The sequence below is a fragment of the Gopherus evgoodei genome, chromosome 2, assembly GCF_007399415.2.
Source record: "Gopherus evgoodei ecotype Sinaloan lineage chromosome 2, rGopEvg1_v1.p, whole genome shotgun sequence".
NCBI lineage: Eukaryota > Metazoa > Chordata > Testudines > Testudinidae > Gopherus > Gopherus evgoodei.
This window is the reverse complement of record NC_044323.1, coordinates 194,435,047-194,461,548: the sequence shown is the minus strand read 5'-3', so window position 1 is coordinate 194,461,548 and position 26,502 is coordinate 194,435,047. Positions and strand designations below refer to the sequence as shown.

At 45.0% G+C, this 26,502-nt stretch overlaps 1 protein-coding gene across 1 annotated transcript in view; it reads right to left on the bottom strand.

Annotated features, from left to right (window-relative positions):
• Positions 1-26,049, bottom strand: part of LOC115646613 (cytochrome b5) — a 35,894-nt gene extending 9,845 nt beyond the window's left edge. Inside the window, exons 1-2 of the mRNA XM_030552639.1 lie at positions 25,825-26,049; positions 251-379 (exon numbers count right to left, since the gene is read on the bottom strand). Coding sequence (XP_030408499.1) covers positions 251-379; positions 25,825-25,959 — 264 coding nt within the window. The 5' untranslated portion in view covers positions 25,960-26,049. The remainder of the gene's footprint in view (positions 1-250; positions 380-25,824) is intronic.
• Positions 26,050-26,502: the final 453 nt, after the last annotated feature.

Genomic DNA, 26,502 nt, shown 5'->3' with positions numbered 1-26,502 from the left:
CACGGCTACCCCTCTGATATATGATTACTGTGATACATTATCTGAGCACTTCAGAGTGCTCAACTCTCAGTTTCTACCTGAGCGGGAAAAAGCAATGTGGCTTCACCCAAAGTTAGCTGGTGTGGTGAAATAATAAGGTATGGCTAGCATAGACGGTTACCAGCTCTATTTTTAGTGTGCTTATCACAGAAATGTCTAAACACTGAAAATTGTAGTGACATTAATATTTGTACACCAATTGTGTACTCACAGGATGAAGCTCCCCTATAATGAATGTCTCAGACAGCGTTCTGGCATCTGTGGAATGGCCAACATCTTCAAAGTTTTCAGTAGCATCTCCTCCAGCTTGCTCCCTTAGGACTTCTTCACCACCTGGATGCTGTGAGAGAATACAAATTTCAGATCTCATGCACTGTTACTAGTATTTTCCAGAAGTCACAGGAGGTGGAAGGATTTTTCAGCTGTCAAACCAGACCTTGATTATGAAAAAAATGTGTTGGGCATGTTCTAAAAGACATTCAATTTTCTTTAATATTTTAAAGAGTCCCATGGGTTACACGAGTGAAAATAAAATCCCTTCCCTTATTTTTTCCCAATTACCTTTTGCAAAACTGATTTCTTCCCTACATTCTAAACTATAATTTCTTCATTCAAATCTTCCACCTGGATGACTACAATTGCTAGAAGCAGCATCTGACATTCCTGACAGAACTAGTCAAGGCATAACAGAAAGTTAAATACATATGCAAATTAACTTTAAACAATACTACAACAGCTTTCCTACATTGGGATTATTTACACTTGTGACAGCTGAAACAAATCCTAACGTACTACACGCTACGGACTTCAATAATGGGGGCAACAAATGATTTTTCACTTTATTAAAGCTTTATCTAACTTTAGAGTCTCTCTAGTACCTGTAAACCAAAACTAGAGACTTTGCTTTTGAAAATGTTACCTCAAACTCTTATAGCTACACAATGTAACGCAAAGGATTTGCTGGCATTAAAAATGCTTCCATCTTCTCAATTCTCCCTGCCGATGTGGCTTCACAACCAGATTTTCTTTATGAAAAAAATCTGCTACTGCTGTGCACAAGACCTATCAAATGTTCTAATCCTGAAAAAGAGAATTCTCTTCTCTGCCTTAGTTATTTCTGATAACTATAAGCAGTACAAGCCAGACCAGTGAAATTTCAGCTGACAGTGTCCAAGAACAGCAAGGCAGAGTTAATCTGAAATGCACAGTTGATGACACTTTTAAAAAGCAAAATCAGCGCTCAGGTAAGATGCCCTCAGGTTACTGGAGAATGAAGTTTTCTACTTAGGGAACGGCTACACTTGCAGTTCAAAGCGCTGCTGCGGCAGCGCTTCGAAATTTCGAGCGCGGTCGCAGCGCCAGCGCTGGGAGAGAGCTCTCCCAGCACTGCCAATACTCCACATCATCTACGGGTGTAGCTTGCAGTGCTGGGAGCCGCACTCCCAGCGCTGCAGCACTGTTTACACTGAGGCTTTACAGTGCTGTATCTTGCAGCACTCAGAGGTGTGTTTTTTTCACACCCCTGAGTGCGAAAGTTGCAACGCTGTAAAGCGCCAGTGTAGCCATGGCCTTAGTCACAAGAGAGGAGCAGAGCCAAAAGCAATGCAAGTTTCCTCTGACTTTTCATTTAAACTATTCTGGATGTACCACAGGGATGGAAAAAGAATGAGAACTGTTCTCTCAATATCCATTCAACACTTCTCTGCAGATATGGACAACTGGACTTATATGTAATTGGTAATTAAGTTACACTGAACCCAAATCACAAACCAGTATGTATGACTAGGACCCTACCAAATTTACGGACATGAAAAACGCATCACGGACCGTGAAATCTGTTTTTCCCCACGAAATCTGGTCTTTTGTACTTTTACCTTATATTATACAGATTTCACTGGGGAAATCAGCATTTTTCAAACTGGAGGTGCTGACCCAAAAGTGGTTTGTGGGGGGATTGCAAGGTTATTGTAAGGGGGTCAGGGTATTGCCACCCTGACTTCTGCAGTGCCTTCAGAGCTGGGTGGCAAGGGAACAGATCCCAGCTCTCAAGGCGGCAGTGCAGAAGAAAGGGTAGCAACAACATACCATGCCATCCTTACTTCTGTGCCGTTGCTGCCTTCAGAGCTGCTCTATAGCTGCCCAGCTCTGAAGCCAGTGCTGCCACTAACAGTAGTTCAGAAGGGTGACAATACCAAGACCCCCCCTACAATAATCTTGTGACCATCCCACAACCCCCTTTTGGGATAGGACCCCTACAGTTACAACACTGAAATATCAGATTTAAATATCTGAAATCATTACATTTACGATGTTTAAAACCTTATTAAACCGTAAAATTGACCAAAATGGCCCATGAATTTGGTAGGGCCCTATCTGTGACACAACATACTACTTCCTCATCCCACTCCCCTTAGAGACAGCCAGACACACTCTTCTGGGTTCTCTAGGTTTCCTCAACAAGTGCTTACTAAATGGTAGAAATAAATCATGCTGTGAATCAAGTTGTGGGATGGAATTCAGCCATAATAAGAATAAGAGAACACCATGCTTTCCAATTCAGAAAGATTTTCTTCAACACCTAAAAGTACTCAATCTAATGTAAGTGATAAGTGTTTGCTGCTCTAGACTTAGAATTGGGGAAACTGCACCCCAGCAGTGAAGCAGCATAAACGATTAGATGCTAAAACAGCTTCTTAATTTAATAATCTACTGTTTAAATACTAGTACCTTGCATCACTGCAGTTAAAACATTTATTTTAATAGAGCCACAGAATAGGTTTTTAATACTTTATCCAACGGTGGGAGATATAATAAGAGATGCTATAAGCATGTGTACAGATATAACATTCGAAACAATGTTAAAAACATTCAAATTGCAAAGTCAAGCACTCAGATGTTAGGCAATGCCAGAATTAAGGTTGTCTGTGCAACCTTAATTCACTTATCTTTTGCATATGCATGATGAGACATCTAATCATATGATCACAGTATGAGACACGTAGGACCTGATCTACCCAAGTGTTTGGCACTCATTGCAGCCAAAGTCAGTTGGACCTAAACTCTGAAGATGTGCTATAAAATATTACGTACTCTGAAAAAAATCAGGCATTAAAAGTCTCAATTTGGGTTCTCTAAACTAGTGGACACTGACAATTTCAGCCTTAATCTCGTTAAGCCTTAGTTCCCCAATTATGAAATGGAGATACTACCACCTAATTTCACAGAGATGTTGTAAAGATTAATTAATGTTGGCACAGTAGTCAGATCTTATGATCAGAGCATCAGAGAAATGCCTATGAAGAAATTATATTTGAATTCAGCAAAGAGTTTAGGTGATGTACATTAATTAAAGCTGGAGGCCAAACACTGAATGGAAAAGATGAAAAATATGGCATAACTAGCCAATCACAGAATGAAACGGGGAGGCTGTGAGGAAAAAATAGTATATAATCATATACCGTAATGCAAACACACTAGGGAGCCAAATCAAAGTTACATAGGCAATCTAACCTTGAAGTGTTCAACTTGGCAAGCATAATGTTTTTAATGTAGATTTGGGGATATAATTGTATATTATATATGAAATATGAATTAATAAAAATTACTGACAGACAAGTTCCTTCCTAGTGTCTGAGCCAAAATGGAGAGAAAGGCCCTATAGTTGAAGCACAGCAGAAAAAAGCTCTGTTTATACACTTTAGCAGCTCTGAGCTGTGTGTACCGGCATTATAGCCTACTGCTCATCTTCCGAAGTTAAGAAAATAACCCTGGCTCACATTTATCACAAGGAAACAGTTGCTGCTACCAGAGTTTCAAGCAGGGTGGCAGTGCCAAAAAACCTATAAATTGTACTAATTCTCATTATTTTAAAAACATTTATTGTGTAACTGTAGAAGTTCTTTAAAGAAGTCAGATCTGTGCTCATCCACAATGACTAAGCAAAAGAAGGAGAAGCTAAACAAGTGCAAAGAGTAAAGATTATGCGTAGTAACTGAGCCAAAAAAGGTTAAAAGAGTGTATGCAGAAGAGAGATTACACAAGGCAGATGTGGCACCCATTACAAATCCTGGCCATGAATCAGTTTTGATAACTATGTGGTGAAATGCCAGGACAAAGGTCTTAAATGAGCACTAAACTTGACTACCTTTGAAATTTGCAGTATGTTTAACAAACTGAATCAACATAACCGGTTGGACAGCAAAGTTACTTGCATAACTGAGTATTCAGAAAGGATTAATCCAGCTTTAAAAAAAGTTTTGAGTATTTTTACATCTACTATGCTTGGAAATAAATAGCCCCCAAACAGAAAAGAAAACCACTTCAGAACTTCTTAGGCCCTAAAAGTAGGACCTCTTATCCACAGCAAGTAACTTAGGCCTTGTCTACATTTAAAAGGGTTTACCACTACAGATACAATGGTAAAGCCCTCCCTAGCAGAGACACAGCTGATGCTAGCCAAAGAGTTCTTTTGCTGGTATGGCTTGAGCCAGTTCCCCAAATGTAATAAATTATACTGGCAAAAAAATCCATTTGCTGGTATAATTGCATCTACCCCCAATTAGGGTTGTAATTTTTTTTTTTTCACATTACTGACAGCTATGCTGGTAAAACTTAAGGGTAAATCGAACCTCAGATAGTCATACATACTTGCCAGCCATACACTAGACAAAATACATAACCCAGTGATTTGTACCTTGAACTGCTAAACATTTATTAAATACAAATGTTTCAAAACTTTACATATCAGTGAAGCTCTTGCCATTTATCTTACTCATTAAATAAACTCACATACCTACAAACATCCCCATTGAAGTGCTCAGTTCTCTGTAGAAGACAAAAAAACATAATACTGTACTACACTCTCTTAACAAATGAAAGTGACAATTGTAAGGCCTAGTCAATGGAGATTAGGCTCCAAAGAAATGACTTTTCCACTGGAAAGTCATTAAAAGTCAATTTTCCAAGTTGTGCTATGGTTCTCTCTTAGTTTACTTTAATAGCTTAATGTAACACCAGGAAGTTAATTTTTGAGTCCTGCTTTATAGTAAATTATTTCAGTTTGATTATCTGACATTTTTCAGCAACTCATGTGTAAACAAATGCTGCACCAGAGAGTTTCCTTTAAGGGAGAATCTTGGAATTTCTTAATACATACTTTGGCTAGGTCTACATCAGAAAAGTTTTTATCAGGAGAGCTATACCAAACCCTTGCAGTGTAGACACAGCTATACACAAATGCTTTTTCTGATATTGCTTATGCCAGTTCCCCAAGCAAAATAAGTTACATCAGCGAAAGCACTTTTACGATGCTATACCTGCATCTACTCTTGGGTTTTGGCAGTATAGAAACACTGCAAAATAGAAAAATCACACACCTGACATTACAATATCAGCAAAGTTTTCTATTTTAGACTTGGCCTTAAATTCCAGAAAACTCACAATAATTTTGACAAAAGCATACAGTGATTAGAAAAAATTTATCAAATAAAGTGAACTTCTGAAATGCTGTTATCAACTTAACTGTCTGTATTACTTAATATTCTGAAACCCTCCAAGTAGTACAAGTCATTAATCCTTTTCTCTGTCAGAGTCCAAAGCTTCATGAAGTTAGCCACCCTAATTAAGCAACTTTTCCATACACCATGGGTTAAGGCAATATCCATGAATCTTCAGATCTGGGTCCAGCACTGAAGGTGGGTTAGCAAGCTTGCAAAAATCTGGATCCATAGTAGGGAAAAGGCCACTATCAGAATATTTGGGTCTTCACTATAGGGAATAAGGAGCAGGAAGCAGCACTGGCAGGGAGTCAGAATACCACAAGCACTTGAATTTTATAGCAGCAGGCCCTTTGATTGCATTTGGGAGAGATCTAGACTTAATCTACTGCCACTCACTTCAAAAGGATTGAAGGACTGCTCCCAGAATGACTGATTCCTCCCCCCAACATGGTATACTCTATAGTGTGCTTTTCCAAATAAAGCAGTGACACTAAAGTTATCTAATGAATTCTATACTCAGATAAGTTTTCAAAAGCCTGGAAGAATGATTTCCATTTTGTCTTTGTAGTTTTAAACTATTACAGCTGGGGAGGGAGCCAAAGGAGAAATGGATTTCTTTTAATAATTCACCCATCAGCTGAGTCATCATGGACAAGTCAGTTCACTTCTGTGCCCTTTCCCCTATCTGTTAGAGGAGGATAGTATTTACTCTTCTATATAAAGCACTAAGAACTATTAGAAATAAGAGCTAAATATTACTTCTTTTAACTGAATCTGCACAAGTTCTAGTAAGTCCCCACAAATGCTTTTCATGCTCCTTCACTGCAGTTCTCTGAGCTAGGATTTCGGAGTCTTCTCATACCAACCCCCATGCTTCATCAATATTTTAGTTATGTAACACAACTGAAAGGTTTTGCTGTCAATGTTAAGGTAACATGCACACTTCACATTCACAGACTGTTACATTTAAGCAAGCACATGCCCCAAAGATACTTTACCAGTGTTCTTTGCTGTGCAGGTGGAGCTAAACTATACTCTTACATTACAGAATGATGCTATCAGTCCTGTAATATTGTCACTTAGGCCAGGTCCAGACTAGAGCTTTAAATCGATTTAAAGCTGTAACCGTCCACACTACAGAGTGCATAAAATCGATTTTAAGGGTCCCTAAAATCGATTTTGGAACTCCATCAAAACGAGAGGAGTAACCCCAAAATCGATTTTTTAAAATCGATTTTATGATAGTGTGGACGGCCATCGAAGTTAATGGCCTCCGGGACGTATCCCACAGTGCTCTAGTGGCCGCTCTACACAGGTAAAGGTACTCTTCTGCTGGCCAGGTAAACAGGAAAAGCCCCGGGAACTTTGAAATTCCATTTCCTGCTTGCACAGCGTGGAGCTCTCAGCAGCAGAGAGAAGAATGCAGTCTCCTGAAAATAGGAAAAGAGCTCCAGCATGGAGCACACAGGAGTTACAGGATCTGATAGCTGTATGGGGAGAAGAGTCGGTGCTTTCAGAACTGCACTCGAGCAGACGAAATGAGAAAACCTTTGAAAAAATTTCTAATGCCATGCGGGAGAGGGGACATACCAGGGACTCGTTACAGTGCCGAGTGAAAGTGAAAGAGCTCAGACAGGCGTATCAGAAGACCAAAGCAGCAAAGGGCAGGTCAGGCTCTGCCCCCAAAACATGCCGGTTCTACGACGAGCTTAACGCAATATTGGGGAACAGCGCAACGACGAACCCCCCCTTGCCTGTTGATTCAGAGGTGGGCGTTGTGATTCCTGCAACTACGGAAGATTTATTTGATGGCGATGATCAGTATGATGAGGACCAAGAGGAGGAGGCTCCAGCAGAGAGCACAGAGCATTTTATCCCCCCAAACAGCCAGGATCTTTTCCTCACCCTTACTGAGGTTCCCTGCCAGCCATCTCAAGGCAGTACTCCAGAAAATGAAGCTGAGGGACCGTCCTCTGGTGAGTGTAATTTTTTTTACTAAAAGCTTTGGTTTAATGTAAGCCTTTTTTACTGGGTGCTTCAAATCACTACCTGTACTTAGAGTCACTGACCAAGTAGATTAAAAACCTTTCCTAAAACACTGACCCATGAGGTGGTTTTTAGAAAAGTCTCCATCCTGCTTGTTGGGGGAACGCGAGAGCAAACCGGGGAAGGAGAGTAGCTTCGCCGCGGTTTGCTCTCCCGTTCCCCGAACCACCCAGCAAACCGCAGGCAAGGAGACCTGCTTGTTCGGGGAACGCGAGAGCAAAGCAGGGAAGGAGACCAGCTTCGCCGCGGTTTGCTCTCCGGTTCCCCGAACCACCCAGCAAACCGCAGGCAAGGAGACCTGCTTGTTCAGGGAACGCGAGAGCAAAGCAGGGAAGGAGACCAGCCTCGCCGCGGTTTGCTCTCCCGTTCCCCAAACCACCCAGCAAACCGCAGGCAAGGAGACCTGCTTGTTCGGGGAACGCGAGAGCAAACCAGGGAAGGAGACCAGCTTCGCCGCGGTTTGCTCTCCCGTTCCCCGAACCACCCAGCAAACCGCAGGCAAGGAGACCTGCTTGTTCGGGGAACGCGAGAGCAAAGCAGGGAAGGAGACAGCTTCGCCGCGGTTTGCTCTCCGGTTCCCCGAACCACCCAGCAAACCGCAGGCAAGGAGACCTGCTTGTTCGGGGAATGCGAGAGCAAAGCAGGGAAGGAGACCAGCTTTGCCGCGGTTTGCTCTCCCGTTCCCCGAACCACCCAGCAAACCGCAGGCAAGGAGACCTGCTTGTTCGGGGAACGCGAGAGCAAACCAGGGAAGGAGACAAGCCTCGCTGCGGTTTGCTCTCCCGTTCCCCGAACCACCCAGCAAACCGCAGGCAAGGAGACCTGCTTGTTCGGGGAACGCGGGAGCAAAGCAGGGAAGGACAGTAGCTTGATTACCAGTACAATCTACTACAGGGATTACTAGCCATTATTAACTTCCCATTTTCTCCGGACAAGGTCTGTGTGCTTCCCTGACCTGCGTCTGAGCAGAACTCTCTGTCCTCAGCCACAAGCAATAAGTATTAAAGGAATCCTAAGGTGACCTTGTGGTAAAGTAAAATGTTCAAGGTTCGGTAACAGGCACAGGTCAGTGAGGAGAAAGACTGTATGAATGGTTGTGTGAAATGTGTCTCATGATTCTTTTATCACTCTTTCCAAACCCCACCCCCCCACACACAGCTGCACATTTCTCCAGCCTCCCTCTCGCTTCTCATCTACGTGGGGGGGGGTATCATAAGAAGACTGAGGAAAAGGAGGACGCGTGAGGACATGTTCACCGAAATTATGGCAGTAACCCGTACAGAGAGAGCTCAGCAGGGAGACTGGAAGCAATTGGTCGCAAAGTACAGGGAGGCTGCCAGTCAACGCGAAGACAGGAGGGACCAACGCGAAGACAGGAGGGACGCCAAAAATGATGTCAGGTGGCAGGGAAGATCAGCGCTGGCGAGCAGCAACTCTGGATCTTCTTCGTGATCAGACTGACATCCTCCGTGATATGCTGCAAGAGCTCCGTGGTTTCAGAATGCCCCTACAGCCCGTGTATAACCTCCCTCAGTACTCACCCTGTCCCACACCTTCCAGAACCAGGCGTGTAAGAACGCGTGGGGGAAGGCTTTCTGCACCAGCCCCCTCCACTGCTGCGGACACTCCAACCAGAAGGCTTTCATTAGATTGAAAAGCCCTTTGTGTCCTGTTTTTTCCCTCCTCTAATGATCCAAACTTCTCCCATGGCACCTTTGCCTATTTTTACTCGCAGGTCATGCTATTAAGGCAGTGTGACTGTAGTTTGGTAATGAACTAAAGCAAGCAGCTTTGGAAAGCTGCATGGAAGCTAGTTATCAGCATCAGGATTTGACAATTGGGGATATGGGTAATAAAGGGAAAACAAAGAAAGCAGCCATACCGTAACCTGGTCCATGAGAATTCCTGTTCTGTCTTCTCTGATGCACTTTCTTCTTTCCAACCTCCCTTGCCCTTCCTCAAAACCTCCCTCGCTCCGTCCCCCATAGAACGCTGAGTTATGAAATTTCATGCACAGTATTGTAACAACAAGCATGATGCTTGATTGATGAAAGGATCTGATTTTAAATAAAGAACACAATTCTTGTAACACATAGTAGTAACTTTATTTTCAATAAAAAAGCAGTTAAGGAAGGTTGCAGGTCCTGTGCCTAGCAGCAGACGGAAGCAGCTAATGGTGGAGGTAGGTAATAATTGGGAAATACAGAATTATATGTTTTCCAATGGACAGCTCTCGCAAGTAACCTAAGCAAGCAACTGAGGAATGCTGCAGGCAAAGTATCTTGCAGCAGCAACACCGCATAGACGGGGAGGGCAGCAATCAATTGAAAGGAAAATCAGCATTCAAACTGTACCCTGGCCCATGAGGAAGCTACTTTTCAGTGCTTCTCTGATGCGCACAGCATCCTGGTGAGATCTTCTAATTGCCCTGGTGTCCGGCTGCGCATAATCAGCGGCCAGGTGGTTTACCTCAGTCTCCCACCCCGCTATAAAGGCCTCCCCCTTGCTCTCACAGAGATTGTGGAGCACACAGCAAGCAGCAATAACAAAGGGGATATTGGTTTGGCTAAGATCTGAGCGAGTAAGAAGCGTTCGCCATCTCGCCTTAAGCCTGCCAAATGCACATTCTACCACCATTCTGCACTTGCTCAGCCTGTAATTAAACAACTCCTGAGCACTGTCAAGGCTGCCTGTGTATGGCTTCATTAGCCAGGGCATCAAGGGGTAGGCTGGGTCCCCAAGGATAACTATAGGCATTTGGACATCTCCAACTGTTATTCTCTGATCTGGGAAGTAGGTCCCTTGCTGCAGCCGTTTAAACAGTGTAGTGCTCCTGAAGACACGTGCGTCGTGAACCCTTCCTGGCCATCCCACGTGGATGTTGGTGAAACGTCCCTTGTGATCCACCAGGGCTTGCAGAACCATCGAAAAGTACCCCTTGCGGTTAATGTACTGGGCACCCTGGTGTTCCGGTGCCAAAATAGGGATGTGGGTTCCATCTATGGCCCCCCCACAGTTAGGGAATCCCATTGCAGCAAAGCCATCCACAATGGCCTGCACGTTTCCCAGAGTCACAACCTTTCGAAGCAGCAGCTTAATGATTGCTTTGGATACTTCCAGCACAGCAGCCCCCACAGTAGATTTGCCCACTCCAAATTGATTCCCGACTGACCGGTAGCTGTCTGGCGTTGCAAGCTTCCATATGGCTATTGCCACTCGCTTTTCCACTGTGAGGGCTGGTCTCATCCTGGTATTATGCCGCTTCAGGACAGGAGAAAGCGAGTCACAAAGTTCAAAGAAAGTGCTCTTACGCATGCGAAAGTTCCGCAGCCACTGCGAATCGTCCCACACCTGCAGGACTATGCGGTCCCACCAGTCAGTGCTTGTTTCCCGTGCCCAAAAGCGGCGCGGAACGGGTAGAACCTCACCCATAACCGTCAGGAGCTCCAACGTGCAGGGGCCCGGGGTGTCAGAAAACTCGTTCTCCAGTTCGTCATCGCTGTCGTCCCCGCATTCAAGCATTCTCTCTTGCATTTCTGCATCATGGGTCAGCAGTGATAGAACGAGAATGCGTGAATTATTTACAGCATTCGCGATCAAGGACAAGAGCAGACCTGGATCCATGCTTGCTGCAAAATGGCGTTTCCCTCACTGCAGCCAGTAAAAACAGCGCGAACTGACTGTGTGCCGTTTACAGGAAGGGGGGGGGGCTGTACCCAGAACCACCCAGGACGGGGACTTTGATCCCATCATGCACTGGGCTAGTAACCCATAATTCCAAAGGGCAGGGACCCGTGCAGGAACTGTGGGATAGGTACCCAGAGTGCAACGCTCAGGGAAAAGATGGACGCCAGGGAACATGGACGCTCAACATCGATGTAAGTAGCCCTAGTGTGGACGCGCAAAATCGATTTTATAAAGCCTGCTTTATAAAATCGATTTTAATAACATCGATTTTACCCTGTAGTGTGGACGTGGGCTTAGGCTACCTCATACTTGGAGCTGGCGGGGGTGGATTCTCAGTTTACACAGACATACCAGTGCTAGCTCTGCTTGAGCTAGTATGTGAAAAATCACAGTGTAACTGGAGTAGTACAGGCTAGCTGCCCAAAGTATGTACCTGTCTGGGCCCTCTGGCTATGTACTCAGACAGCTAACCCACGCCACCGCCCATTCTACTCCAGCTTCAGTGTTATTTCTGAGCAAGCTAGCTCAAGCGGAGTAATATGGGTACATCTACATGTGCTGGGAATCACACCCAAGCTCCACTATAGACAAATAGATTCATTCTGTCCATACAAAAAAAATGAATAGTCACATGGTGAGTTCTACTGTGTTGCGACATAGTAGACAGTAGTCTCCTTCCTGCATCCCAGTAACATTTTACTTTTTGTCTGTTATCTTCCCAAATCCCATTTTTGAGATAGTTGACTAGCTTCTTATCAGATGAATTTCCCCCAAAGTGACATCACAGCTAGAGCAGATAAGATAGTCACACAAAATACATTTTTTACCTCTGAAAATTATATTGCTAAAACAAACTTTTGGGATGCAAGTCCTGGAGCTGATAATCAGATAATACAAACAGGAGACTGAAGATTAGACAAAAATTAAAACAAGTGTAGCAGTGTGTTTCTAGTATGGATCACATCTAGAGTCTGAAGGGAGAGGCACAATTCAGATTCAGATTCTGCTCAACTGTCTCTCCGCCAAATCCGTCTCTCCAAGGGTGTGATCCAGTTCTCAGTTAAGTTAATGGAAAAGCTCCAATTAACTTCAACAGGAGCTGAATCAGGCCACAATATGTTTCAGGCCACAGCTACACTGGAGAGTTGCAGTGCTGGTGGTGGGTTTACAGCGCTGCAACTTACTCACCATCCACACTTGCAAGGCACATACAGCGCTGCATCTCCCTGGCTGCAGTGCTGGCTGTACTCCTGCTCTGCCTGAGGTATAGGGATTGCAGCGCTGGTGATGCAGCGCTGCTCCGTCAGTGTGGCCACCAAAAGTGCTGTAACTGGACTCCGAGGTATCCAGAGGTATCCCAGAATGCCTGTTCAGCCACTTTGCTCATCAGTTTGCACTCTACTTCCCTGGCCTCAGGTGACCCGCCCTTTAAATGCCCTGGGAATTTTAAAAATCCCCTTCCTGATTGCTCAGCCAGGTGTGGAGTGCAATCAGTGAATCTTTCCAGGTGACCATGCCTCCATGCGCCAAACGAGCCCCAGCATGGAGCAATGGCGAGTTGCTGGACCTCATCAGTGTTTGGGGCGAGGCAGCTGTGCAGTCACAGCTGCGCTCCAGCCTTAGGAATTATGATCCCTATGGGCAGATATCAAAGGCCATGATGGAAAGGGGCCATGACCGGGATGCAGTGCAGTGCAGGGTTAAAGTGAAGGAGCTGCGGAGTGCCTATTGCAAAGCCCGCGAGAGAAACCGCCGCTCCAGCGCAGCTCCCACGACCTGCCATTTTACAAGGAGCTGGACGCGATACTTGGGGTTGACCCCACCAATTCAACGACCACGATGGACACTTCGGGGGGGGGGGAGAGGAAGAGGAGGAAGGGTAGGAAGGTAACCGAGAGTGAGGGTACTAGGGTGGGGGGAGACACGCCGGAGTCCCAGGAGGGCATGCAGCCAGGAGCTCTTCTCAAGCCAGGAGGAAGGTAGCCAGTCGCAGCAGCTGGAACTTGTTGGTGAAGGACAAGCAGAGGAGCAGGTTACCAGTAAGCAGCTTTTATTTTCAGTATGGAAATGTTTCGGGAGAGGAGGGGAGGGGGGTTAGGGCTGCATGCACGCATGCATAGATGTGGAATAGCCCATTGATATGGTCTATCACCTCGTCATAAACAGATAGCTAAGGGTTAATGTTCTTTTACCTGGAAAGGAGTAACCTGAAACACCTGACCAGAGGACCAATCAGGAAACAAGACTTTTTCAAATCTGGGAGGAGGGAAGTTTGTGTGGGAGTTCTTTGTTCTTTGTCTTCTGCCTGTACTCTCTCGGCTATGAGAGGATTTTTCTGCTTTCTGCTTTTCTAATCTTCTGTTTCCCAGTTGTAAGTACAAAAGATAAGATAGTGATTTATATGGTTTTTATTTTGTATTTACATGTGTATAGTTGCTGGAAGTGTTTTGAATTGTGTTCTTTTGAATAAGGCTGTTTATTCATATTTCTTTTAAGCAACTGACCCTGTATTTGTCACCTTAATCCACAGAGACCATGATTGGTCCTCTGGTCAGGTGTTTCAGGTTACTCCTTTCCAGGTAAAAGAACATTAATCCTTAGCTATCTGTTTATGACAGGGGGGTTAGAGCTGCATGCATAGATGTGGAATAGCCCATTGATGTGGTCTATCACCTCACGGTAATTGGCCTCGGTAATCTCTTCAAAAGTTTCAGCCAGAGCGTGGGCAATGCGCTTACGCAAGTTTATAGGGAGAGCTACTGTGGTCCTTGTCCCAGTCAGGCTAACGCATCCGTGCCACTGTGCCGCGAGGGGTGGGGGAGGGACCATTGCTGCATACAGGCAAGCTGCATAGGGGCCAGGGTGGAATCCGCATTGCTGTAGAAGACCCTCCCGCTCTTCCCAGGTGACCCACAGCAGCGAAATATCTTCCAGGATTAACTCCTGTGGAAAATATTGGGAGACTGTTCAGTGTAGATGCCCCCTGCAGCAGTTTGCTTTCCCCAACGACCAGAAACCCTGCACAGCCCTGAAGCAATCATTCCCCCTTACTCACCACTTCTTTGCTCCTGTGGGTTATGTGCGCTCTGTTTGGTATGGGTAAAGTATGCTAAAGTGAAGACTGTAAACTCCTTCACTCTGTGGGAATAACTGTCTGGGTGAGATCATAAACAATGCAGCTTGTGTTAACTGTTGCCATTTTTGTGTTTCGAAAAGTGTCCTTGACTACTCGAATGCCCGTGTCAGTGACTGCTCAGAGGCTACAAAACCTCAGGAAGAAGCCGTGAAAAAGCAAAGACGACATGCTGAAAGCAGTTATGGATTAGTCTGCAAGAGAGAGTAAAAAACTGCAGGACTGGAGGGAAAGGGAAAGCAGGCTCCGCCAGAGAAACGCAGCGGCTAAGAAGAAAAGCATGAAGCAGCTGATAAGCATCCAGGCGCGCCAAGCGGACTCTATCCAGGCGCTCGTAGCCATGCAGGCAGAGCACTACCATGCCGCCCCCCTTCCCCCCGTCCCAAAGCTCTTTCCCTTGTGCCCCAATGTCAGCTCCAAACCCCCTTGCCCAGCATCCAGGATCTTACCACCACCAGCTGCCCCCAATACTTGTACATTCACCAACCAGCCCTGAGAACTAAGACCCTTACCCTCTGCACTCAACCCCCATTACCATGCAGTATTTTCATCCTGAAGTGCAGCAGTCATTGCACAGCACTCCAGACAGGACATATTCAAACCTCTGACTGTACAGTTCACCACCCTACTCCCCTGCCCTTTTAGGTTCCCAAAATGTTGTGTGTCTGTCAAGAAAGTTATTTTCTTTTCAATAAATGAATTCTTGGCGTTGAAAACAGTCTTTATTATTGCAGAAAGTCAAAGATACCGTAGCCCAGGAAAGAAACAGGCACTGCAAATCATTTTAGGAAAAACAGATTTCTACTAACATTGTAACCACTGCACTTCACTCCCGTGCAAGGCACCAAACATTACTGTCGGCTTTCAGCCTCAAATTCCCCCCTCAAGGTATCCCTAATCCTTGTAGCCCTGTGCTGGGCCTCTCTAGTAGCCCTGCTATCTGGCTGTGAAAATTCAGCCTCCAGGCATTGAATCTCGGAGGTCCATTCCTGACTGAATGTTTCACCCTTCTCTTCACAAATATTATGGAGGGTACAGCACGCGGATATAACCGCAGGGATGCTGCTTTCCCCCAAGTCTAGCTTCCCATACAGAGATCGCCAGCGTCCTTTAGAACGGCCAAAAGTACACTCCACAGTCATTTGGCACTGGCTCAGCCTGTAGTTGAACCGGGCCTTGCTGTCAAGCTTCCCTGTATACGGTTTCATGAGCCAAGGCATTAACGGGTAAGCGGGGTCTCCAAGGATCACAATGGGCATTTTGACATCCCCTACTGTGATCTTCCAGTCTGGAAAAAAAAGTCCCGGCCTGCAGCTTCCTGAACAGGCCACTGTTCCGAAAGATGCATGCATCATGCACCTTTCCAGGCCAGCCTCTGTAAATGTCAATGAAACGCCCACAGTGATCCACAAGCGCCTGGAGAACCATAGAGAAATACCCCTTCCGATTAATGTAGTCGGATGCTAGGTGGTGCCAGAATAGGAATATGCGTCCCATCTGTCGCCCCTCCACAGTTAGGGAAACCCATTTGTGCAAAGCCATCCAGAATGTCCTGCACGACCCCCACAGTCACGGTTCTTCTTGGCAGGATGCAATTAATGGTCCTGCAAACTTGCATCAACATGATTCCAACGGTCGACTTTCCCACTCCAAACTGGTTCAAGACCGATCGGTAGCTGTCTGGAGTTGCCAGCTTCCAGATTGCAATAGCCACCCGCTTCTCCACCAGCAGGGCAGCTCTCAATTTCGTGTCCTTGCGCCGCAGTGTGGGGGCAAGCTCCTCACACAGTCCCATGAAAGTGGCTTTTCTCATCCGAAAGTTCTGCAGCCACTGCTCGTCATCCCAGATTTCCATGACGATGTGATCCCACCACTCAGTGCTTGTTTCCCCAGCCCAAAAGCGGCGTTCCACGGTGCTGAACATTTCCGTGAATGCCACAAGCAATTTAGTGTCACACGCGTCAGGCGACTCGATATCATCATCGGACTCCTCACTGTCACTTTGGAGCTGAAGGAATAGCTCAACTGCCAAACATAGACACTCATCAGCAAAGTTCTCAGCAGCTCGGGCTCCATTTCCCACAGAAATCGCTCTGCACAGAAACCATTGGGAGACTCACAATGGCGCCAAACATGGACAGAAAAACAGTGACTGCTGGGATGTGAAGCAATGCACCACGGAGCGTTGCGACAGGAAGCGGAATGACCCGCACCCTTCTGTCCCCTTCCCACAGACCACGGCACCAAAATGGGACGAGGTGCTCTGTGGGATAGCTGCCCACAATGCACTACTCCCAACAGCGCTGCAAATATGGCCACACTGCAGCACCGGTAGCTTTCAGTGTGGCCACACTGCAGCGCTTTCCCTACATAGCTGTACGAAGACAGCTGTAACTCCCAGAGCTGTACAGCTGCAAGTGTAGCCATAGCCTCAGTCTCTCTTTTACAGGGAGAAAGTACTCTTCAGTTAATCACACCAGACTTGCAGATTGATAAGGGGATCTATCTATGCTTAGATATGGGGAAAAAAAAAATCAGAAACCTGACAGGTACCCTTTAAAGTCTGCTATTTATCACTTACCATATTTACAGAGTCTGTGCTACTCCCTATAGTTTAAATGTAAAAATCACAAATATCTTAACTATTTAAAAAGCACTAGATTCTCAAACTGGGGTCATGACGACACTGTTTCCTAAAGGCGAGACCTGAAACTAAGGGAGAGGCATCTCAAATATCTTTTGTAATAGGGCCATAGTACTGAATAGGTTGAGAACCACTTAAGTGCAATATAAGCAAGTTTAAAAGCCTCAATTGTACCTATCACTTTTTTCAGCAAAAAATCTACATTGAGAATCCTGTCTCATACCCAGGATTCACAGAACAATAGCCCTCCACAAGCTGGAGTCTTTGCTGACCTTCCCTCATGGACAAGAGATAAACCTGTCTCATACCCAGGATTCACAGAGCAATAGCTCTCCACAAGCTGGAGTCTTTGCTGACCTTCCCTCATGGACAGGAGATAAACGTGTTCAATAAACCTGTTCACATTTCTGAGAATTCTCTATCATCCTAAAGTTTTTTTTGTTTGTTTCTTTTAACTAAACAGCTGTTGAGTCTTCCTTGTCAATCTCCTCTGGGACCCAGAATGTAACCTATACACCACCATAAGGAGCCATAAGCAGTGTGGACTGATTTAAATCAACATGATTTAGAATCAATTTTAATTATGATTTATAACAGCAAGCAGGAAACCTTGATTTAAATAATTGATCTGAATCATGTTTTGCAGTTGTACTTTTTAGTTATTTTGCTAAAGAAAGGCTGATTCTCACTGGTTGAGAACTATCAAAACAGGTTGATATGCAACTAACTATATAGCAAGCGTTCTCAAACTGGGGGTCGTGACCCCTCAGGGTGGGGGGGTCACGAAGTTATTACTTGGGGAATCGCAAGCTGTCAGCCTCCACCCCAAGCTCTGCTTCACCTCCAGTATTTATAATAGTCTTAAATAGAAAAAAATGTGGGTTTAATTTATAACAGGGGGGAGTCGCACTCAGGCTTGCTGTGTGAAAGGGGTCACCAATATAAAAGTTTGAGAACCACTGAACTATAGTCTTTACACTAAATATGGAGCTTTTTGCTAAGAGGATACACTACACATTTATTTAAGCAATATAATTGCTTGATGTACATTTATTCAGACTTAATTTTTATATTTTTATTATATTAGAAAATGGTGAATAATACATTCTTTATTTACTATTCATATTTCACTTGTGTCAAGATCTGTTTGGATGAAAACTCAAATGTAATTAATATTTAATTAATAAACTATCATATATGTATTGGATATATAAAAAGTTTACTAAAATAGTTTCAAATGCAAAACATATTTCAATAAACAAAGGAAATATCTGCAGAGTTAATATATTGAACTGATTGTTTCTTATTACCATGTTCTTCAGTGTTTTAGAACTAGTAGATCTCATCCCCTCACACCTGGAATCCATGAATGAAAAAAGCTGGGAAGCTTGTTTTCCTTTTAGTTTTCAACTCCCAATTGTTTGTTTGTTTTTAAACTTTGCATGAACTAGGCATTGAACTGAATAAACTGAAATGCAAAAAATATTCTCTGCACTTGCAGAAAAGGCTATGCTGTCAAAAACGAGTTTAGGGTACTTCAACAAACTTCAGTTCTAGATACATAGCCATAAACTTCCACCTCTTGAGTAGTTTTACTTTCTTTAAAACTGGACAGCAAATGTGTACTATTTAATTTAAATGATTTTAATAGATAAGTTCAGGCTTCAACATAGGCTGTCAATTTAAAATTTAATTGTAAACAATTTTTTTCAAAAGCGTGTATTTAACTTAAATCAACAAAGCTGATTTCAATAAACTGATTTTAGAAAAAAAATCTTTATCCACCCTACACATCAAGCATACAATGTTGTCCACTCCCAGCAATTCACAAGTGTTTGTAAGAAATGATTACCTTTTATTTAAGGCGTGGAACAGACTTCTACGGTCTTTTCCCAGACTCCCTCTTTGACCTTAGGCAAGCCAACCTCTGTTCCAGCTTCCTCACTTTCACAATGGAAATATTATTTACTTAACTCACAGGAGATACCGAGCGGTTTCCACTTGTGTATTGGGTACTAATGGAACTGTTTTTAATACAAATCTATTACCTTCCAATTGATTCATGCATTGCTTTTAAGCAAATTCACTTCCACAAGGAATTGCTGTATATAAGGTTTAAGTCATTTCATCAGCGGAACAGGCAATTCTCTCTCCTGTTAGCATGAAACAATGTATTATTTCAAGCTGTTATTAAATTTGTTTTGGTTGTCTGTACTCTTGCATAAATCTTACGTTGCAGAAATGTATTCTCCTGAACTACTAGGTTTGATTTTGTAGACATGCCAGAAGACAATAAAATATTACTGGTTTTCAACATATTAAGAGGAATGCAGTAAATACGTTTTAAAATGCGTGTGGAGAAGGGGTGAAGAAAGGAAGTTAATGGCTTGTGCTACACTATTACAGGGTCAAACCTGCAACAAATTCAATGGATATGAAGGAGCCCTCAGTACTTTTGAAGAATAAATCCTAAACAGCCATCAAGATTTTGCTATGGTAGGATGTAACCTGAGTTTGAGTAACAGCGTTACTACCATGGCCCAGGCAACTGAAAGATCAGGTGTGGCACATCCAAAGAAAGCATCCACAGCTTTCCAGCATGTGGTAAAAATACCACAGAGCCAGGAGAGTCCAATGCCCTCTCACCTATCTATGTGATGTAATGCCTTCACAGAATCAATTGGAAGGGAGCTTGAGAAGTCAAGTCCAGCTTCCTGCACTCTGGTAAGATCAAGTAACCCTAGATAGTTGTTTGTCCAACCTGGTCTTAAAAGCTTCCAATGATAGGGATTCCACAACCTCCCTTGTAAGCTTATTCCAGTGATTATGGACCCTGATATGGTTCCTCTTAGTCTAGAGTATGTGAGGACATCAGATGAGATGCACACCGAGGGGCCCAAAAGCAGTCAAGAAGAAATACAAATGCCACCAGCCCTATTAAATGATGCCTACTAAGGCATGATATTTTCCCCTAGACTCATTAACCACACACAACTGTACACTCCAATACTGAAGTCTTTTTTTTTAAAGACTATTAATTTAGAACAATTAGTTCACTGTTTAGAACAATTAGTTCATATGTCCATTTCTTTCACTTGAATTTGTTTTTATTTACCACTTCAACCGATAGTACCACTAAGGACGGAACTAAAGTCACTAAAGCTCAGTTTCAGAAACATCCATTCAAAGATGCTGAAATACAACCTCAGAATTTTCAGACTGTGGTCCCAAACTTTTCACTTTTTAATGGCCCCATAGAGCAGTGCTTCTCAATCTTTTGTACCCGTGATCTCTTTCACATAGCTAGCCTCTTGAGTGCGACCCTCTTCCCACCCCACCCCACCCCCCATATATTAAGAACACTTTTATATATTTAACACCATTATAAATGCTGGATGCAAAGCGAGGGTTTGAGGTGAAGGCTGATAGCTCGTGACCCACCATGTAATAACTCTGCGACCACTTGAGGGGTCCTGACCCCTCGTTTGAGAACCCCTGCTGTATAGGTAAATCTTTACTCTTGTTCAGGTTGCTGCATAAAATGCTCTCAGAAAAGGCTTCTGTTTCTGTTACAAATAAACCTTGCAGTAATTCTCCAGTCTCCTTTCCCACCAACAACAGGACAAATGCAAAATTTGAAACAATTACAGGCATGTGTGAATGTAGTACCCTCTCACATAGAAGGAATTCCCTTCCCCTAGAATAGTGGTTCTCAAACTTTTGTACAGGTGACCCCTGTCACATAGCAAGCTTCTGAATGTATCCCCTCACAAATAAATTAAAAACACTTTTTTATATGTTTTACATCATTATAAATGCTGGAGGCAAAGTAGGATTTGGGGTGGAGGCTAACAGCTTTTGACTCCCCATGTAATACCCTCGCAATCCCCTGAGGGCTCCCTACCCCTAGTTTGAGAACCCCTGCCCTAGAATGATGTTGAAGTATTGAAGAGATATGGACACACTGCTGCAGTGGTGGGGCTATCAAGCTTTCAGTCTTCATGATCAAACTGTGTTCTCATTACAGCATTACTCAAATGAGCTTCCATACTAACAGAGCTGCAGTATCTTACAAAAAGAGTTCCCAGACATGTGCAAGATGACTATTGTACTACATATGAACCAAGTGCTTAAAAAAACTGAAAGCATAAGGGAAACACCTGTTACAAACAAACAGCAGATTCAACTCTGTAGAAAAGATGTCACGGTATTAAAAACTATTAAAATGTTTATTCAAAAAATGTGTACATATGAGGAGGATATCATCAAATTTTGCACATTAAAAATATTCTGTATAAAAGATAAATAGCTGCCTATGAAGACTCCTCTCAGTTACACCAATGTAAAAGCAGAATTTGACCCTGAGCAACTGAAGTGTTCCTTTGCTGCCTGAATAACATTTCTAGTTGATCTTGCGAATTCTAGTTATGGAGAAAGTTATTCTTTGAGACACACTATTCCTGCACGGCTTACTCATTTGTTCTATGGATATTAAAACTGGAATCATTTCATTGTAAATGGAAAATAAGACGTGAAAGTTTGAAAATGTTACAGAGGTTGTTCCCTTTAACATTTACAACTTGCATCACACACACACACACACAGGGAAGAGAGAATGATATAAGCTGTTGTTTCTGAACAAACATTTCATTTGTTGCCAGAAGTTCAGTGGCTGTATCTCTCAAAAGCTTTTCTAGCATTGCTACCTGCCAGGTGAAAACTGGCTTAGTCAGAAAGAATCACTAATTTCACTAGCTGCATGAAATCTCTCCCACCCACAGGATTTCATCATCAGTTACACATGGACCTTGTCTGCATAAGCAAGCATGATGGCCATCATTTACCAAAGGTGCAGTTCCACTGGTGACAGCAACAGCAGGAGCTATAGCATAGACAGGTCTCATGTTAGCACCACAACATCCAACCCTCATCCTCAATGAGGCAAAGATTTATAGATTAACAAAGCTTGGGTTTTATGTATCATCTAGATTGCACAGCAGATATTTTTTTCCCCTCTAACCTTTTAGTTGATAGTAATTTTAGGTAAAAAGAACGAGGAGTACTTGTGGCACCTTAGAGACTAACACATTTGTTTGGGCATAAGGTTTCATGGGCTAAAACCCACTTCATTGGATGCATGCAGTGGAAAACAGTAAGGGAAAAAAATCAGCATGGAAATTAGGCTTGAATAAAGACTGGGGCCATGTCTACATCTAAAATTTTGCAGCGCTGGTTGTTACAGCTGTATTAGTACAGCTGTATAGGGCCAGCGTTGCAGAGTGGCCACACTTACAGCAACCAGCGCTGCAAGTGGTGTTAGATGTGGCCACACTGCAGCGCTGTTGGGCGGCTTCAAGGGGGGTTCGGGGAACGCGAGAGCAAACCGGGAAAGGAGACCAGCTTCGCCGCGGTTTGCTCTCGCGTTCCCCGAACCACCCTGCAAACCGCAGGGAAGAAGACCTGCTTGCTCGGGGGTTCGGGGAACGAGAGAGCAAACCGGGAAAGGAGACCAGCTTCGCCGCGGTTTGCTCTCGCGTTCCCCGAACCACCATGCAAACCGCAGGGAAGGAGACCTGCTTGCTCGGGGAGCGAGAGAGCAAAACCGCGGCGAAGCTGGTCTCCTTTCCCGGTTTGCTCTCGCGTTCCCCGAACCACCCTGCAAACCGCAGGGAACGAGACCTGCTTGCTCGGGGGTTCGGGGAACGAGAGCGCAAACCGGGAAAGGAGACCAGCTTCGCCGCGGTTTGCTCTCGCGTTCCCCGAACCACCCTGCAAACCGCAGGGAAGGAGACCTGCTTGCTCGGGGAACGCGAGAGCAAACCGCGGCGAAGCTGGTCTCCTTTCCCGGTTTGCTCTCGCGTTCCCCGAACCACCCTGCAAACCGCAGGGAAGGAGACCTGCTTGCTCGGGGGTTCGGGGAACGAGAGAGCAAACCGGGAAAGGAGACCAGCTTCGCCGCGGTTTGCTCTCGCGTTCCCCGAACCACCATGCAAACCGCAGGGAAGGAGACCTGCTTGCTCGGGGTTCCGGGAACGCGAGAGCAAGCCGGGGAAGGAGACCAGCTTGATTACCAGAGGCTTCCTCCTTCCACGGAGGTCAAGAAAAGCGCTGTTAAGTGTCTACATTGGATTACCAGCGCTGGATCACCAGCGCTGGATCCTCTACACCCGAGACAAAACGGGAGTACGGCCAGCGCTGCAAACAGGGAGTTGCAGCGCTGGTGATGCCCTGCAGATGTGTACACCTTCAAAGTTGCAGCGCTGTAACTCCCTCACCAGCGCTGCAACTTTCTGATGTAGACAAGCCCTGGGAGTGGATAGGTCATCACACAAAGTAAAAACTATCTCCCCAAGCTATTTTCTTCTCCCTACTGTTACTCACACCTTCTTGTCAACTGTTGGAAATGGGCCATCCTGATTATCACTACAAAAGTTTTTCTTCCTCCTGCTGATAACAGCCCACCTTAATTGATTAGTCTCATTAGTGCTGGTATGGCAACACCCATTTTTTCCATGTTCTCTGTGTATATGTATCTTCCTACTGTATTTTCCACTGCATGCATCCGATGAAGTGGGTTTTAGCCCACAAAAGCTTATGCCCAAATACATTTGTTAAGCTACGGTGCCACAAATACTCTTCATTCTTTTTGCTGATACAGACTAACATGGCTACCACCCTGAAACCTGTCACCAAGTTATTTTAGTTGTTACCTGCAACAGCAGATAAACCCTTCTTCACACAGAATATGACTCAGTACTCTGTTAAAGATTACTAATAAATACATGGAACTCAATCCTGAACTTCTGTAATCTTGAGCATTTTACTTTGCAAGCTTCATATACTTTTATATAGTCTTTAAGAGTGTTTTAAGCCCCCATATTTCAAACCATAAGAATCTGAATTCTCTATGGCTGGCTACACTAATATCAAGTATCAGAGGGGTAGCCATGTTAGTCTGGATCTGTAAAAGCAGCAAAGAGTCCTGTGGCACCTTATAGACTAAAAGACATATTGAGCATGAGCTTTTGTGGGTGAACATCCACTTCAGAAAATGAAGGTCACTAGTCACATACACTAGTATGTGTCTCACCAGTAATTCATTATTGATGCAGACAGTAATAGTGGGCACTACTGTAGACGTATGACTTGAGCATTTCACATAAATAGTGGTGAAGACAACAACATTCTGTTTGCACTACAGCTTCTAACAGTAAAGCTGCACCAGCAGTTAGTTAAAGATATAGGTAACTTTGTACAGACAAAACCTTAGAGTAATCTGCTTATGTCCTGAAGGACAAATATTTAAAACATATTTAAATACCAAAGCAGGAATTTGAAATAATTGGAGGCCTCAGTTTTACAGGCCCATACATATTCTGAGCCAAAGTCTATTCAAAGTTACAGTAAATTTGGAGTAACTCCCTTGAATTAACTGAACTCACACCTGTGCTTATTTCGAACAGCAGAGCAAAATTTTGGCTATTATATATAAGTAGAATATTTCACAGTGAATGAACCAAGGATACAAGATGAATTCATTGCCAAATTAGATAATCTCATTTTAAAATCATCATGAAGACAATTCTCAAAAAATTGGTTAGGGAATTTGTACAGTGCACATTTGCTCTCTTCATTACTGTTTTATTAAGTTACCAGAAACAATGTCATTAATTATGCACAATCACATCCATTCACTAAATAAGTCAGGGGCTCTGAAAAAAGAAAGGTGATCATGCAGTTAAAAATGATTCTAACACAAGCCTACAAGCTTAACTGTTGAACCAAGTGAGTGAGCACTTAACTTTATCACATTCACATTCTCTTAAATCACTGAGCTATGATTTGAGCATTGGACTGCTAAACCCAGGGTTGTAAGTTCAATCCTCCAGGGGGCCATTTGGGGATTGGTCCTGCCTTGAGCAGGTGGTTGGACTAGATGATCTTCTGAGATTACCCTAATAATCTATGATTCTATGACCCCAGTTGCTATCAGGAATCTAGCTATTAAAAATTCTCTTAAATGTAGCTTTTCTATGCGGGGGGGGGGGGGGCGGGTGGCGAGAGATGGCACCATTAAAATGCACAGAGTGAAATCATATTATACCCTATGCCCCGGACATCAAGTTTTCAACACGTCAGGCTTTCGGGAGAAGGACTGGGACGTTTTGGGGACCTGTGTGTTGAAATCGGCAGGGTCCCGGCATCGGAGAGCCTGCGCTGAACTGTACAAACAACGAGGCAGGGTCCTGTTTCTGACCTCGATCACCGGCGAGCAGCCAACCCTACAGCCCTTCCCCCCTCAGGGGACAAAGGTGCTTTCTAGCAAACGCCGCACAAGAACGAACTGCAATTTTCAAACCCTCCTAACTTGGCCAGACCAGCAGTCTCAAAGGTAGCACCTCCCCACGTCTAGCACCTCCTGATACTCCTCCGCCTCCACACACCGTGTAACTCTTCAAACTGGTTTGAAGTGATATCCCCACGTGTTCCCAACGGGGGGCCGCACCCTTCCCCCTACGCAGAGACGCAACCGTCCTTGCTCAGGCTCTGACCCCAGAGGCCTACGCGCACAGGTGGTCAGGAGTTTTGCGCCCCCGTCCCTCGCGTGCCAGTGCCCAGCCCGCTGGGGCAGCGGGTGCTTTGCCAGGGAGCCTGAGCGGCGCTTGGCGCCGCGACTCCCCAGCGCTCCACCCACCGCCAGGGGATTTAAACTCTCCAGCAGCCCGAGCGAGCGCCGCCGGCTCCCGAGCCCAGCCCGCCTCGGACCCGGCACTCGCCTCCTCCAGGAATTTGGTGAGGTCGTAGATGCGGTGGTGCAGCAGGATCCAGGTGCTCTGGCTGTGGTTGTGCGTCTGGATCTCCTCGAGCCGGTAGTAACGGCCCCGCCACGCCTCGCGCGCATTCGCCGCCATCTCCCCCGCTGAGCAGCGCGCGACCCTCCTCTCCTAACAGCGGCTCTCCACGGAGGAGGAATGACTCACCCCCTCCCCCACCCCTCTCGGGGCAGTCTTATCACCGCGCGCGCAAGCTGATTGGATGTCAGGCAGCGCCCGGCCTATCAGAGGCCGTCTCCTCCGCCTTTCCCCGCCGTGCCGTCATTGGCTGAATGATGAATGAGAGGCTTTTCCCAGTATTACAGCCTGTTTTTTCCCTTCATTCTAAGAAATTGTTGCGTTGCGGCTTGGGTACATCAGTGTGGGGGGAGGGGGAAGGGAAGGACACAGTCTCGTACCCTCCAGCCAACCCTCCCTGCCATACGGCCGCTATTAGCCTCGGCATCACGTGACGCTGCGAGAGCAGAACTCCCCAAGCAGTACCTGAGACTGAGCCCCGCGCCCCCCTCCCCACTCAGCCCCTTCTGAGTGAGTCCTGCCCACGGGGCTGTGTCCGTCTCTGTCCCTTCCTCCAATGACCGCTCCGCAGCCCACCCCCCCGGCCCTGAGAAGTTCTGCTTC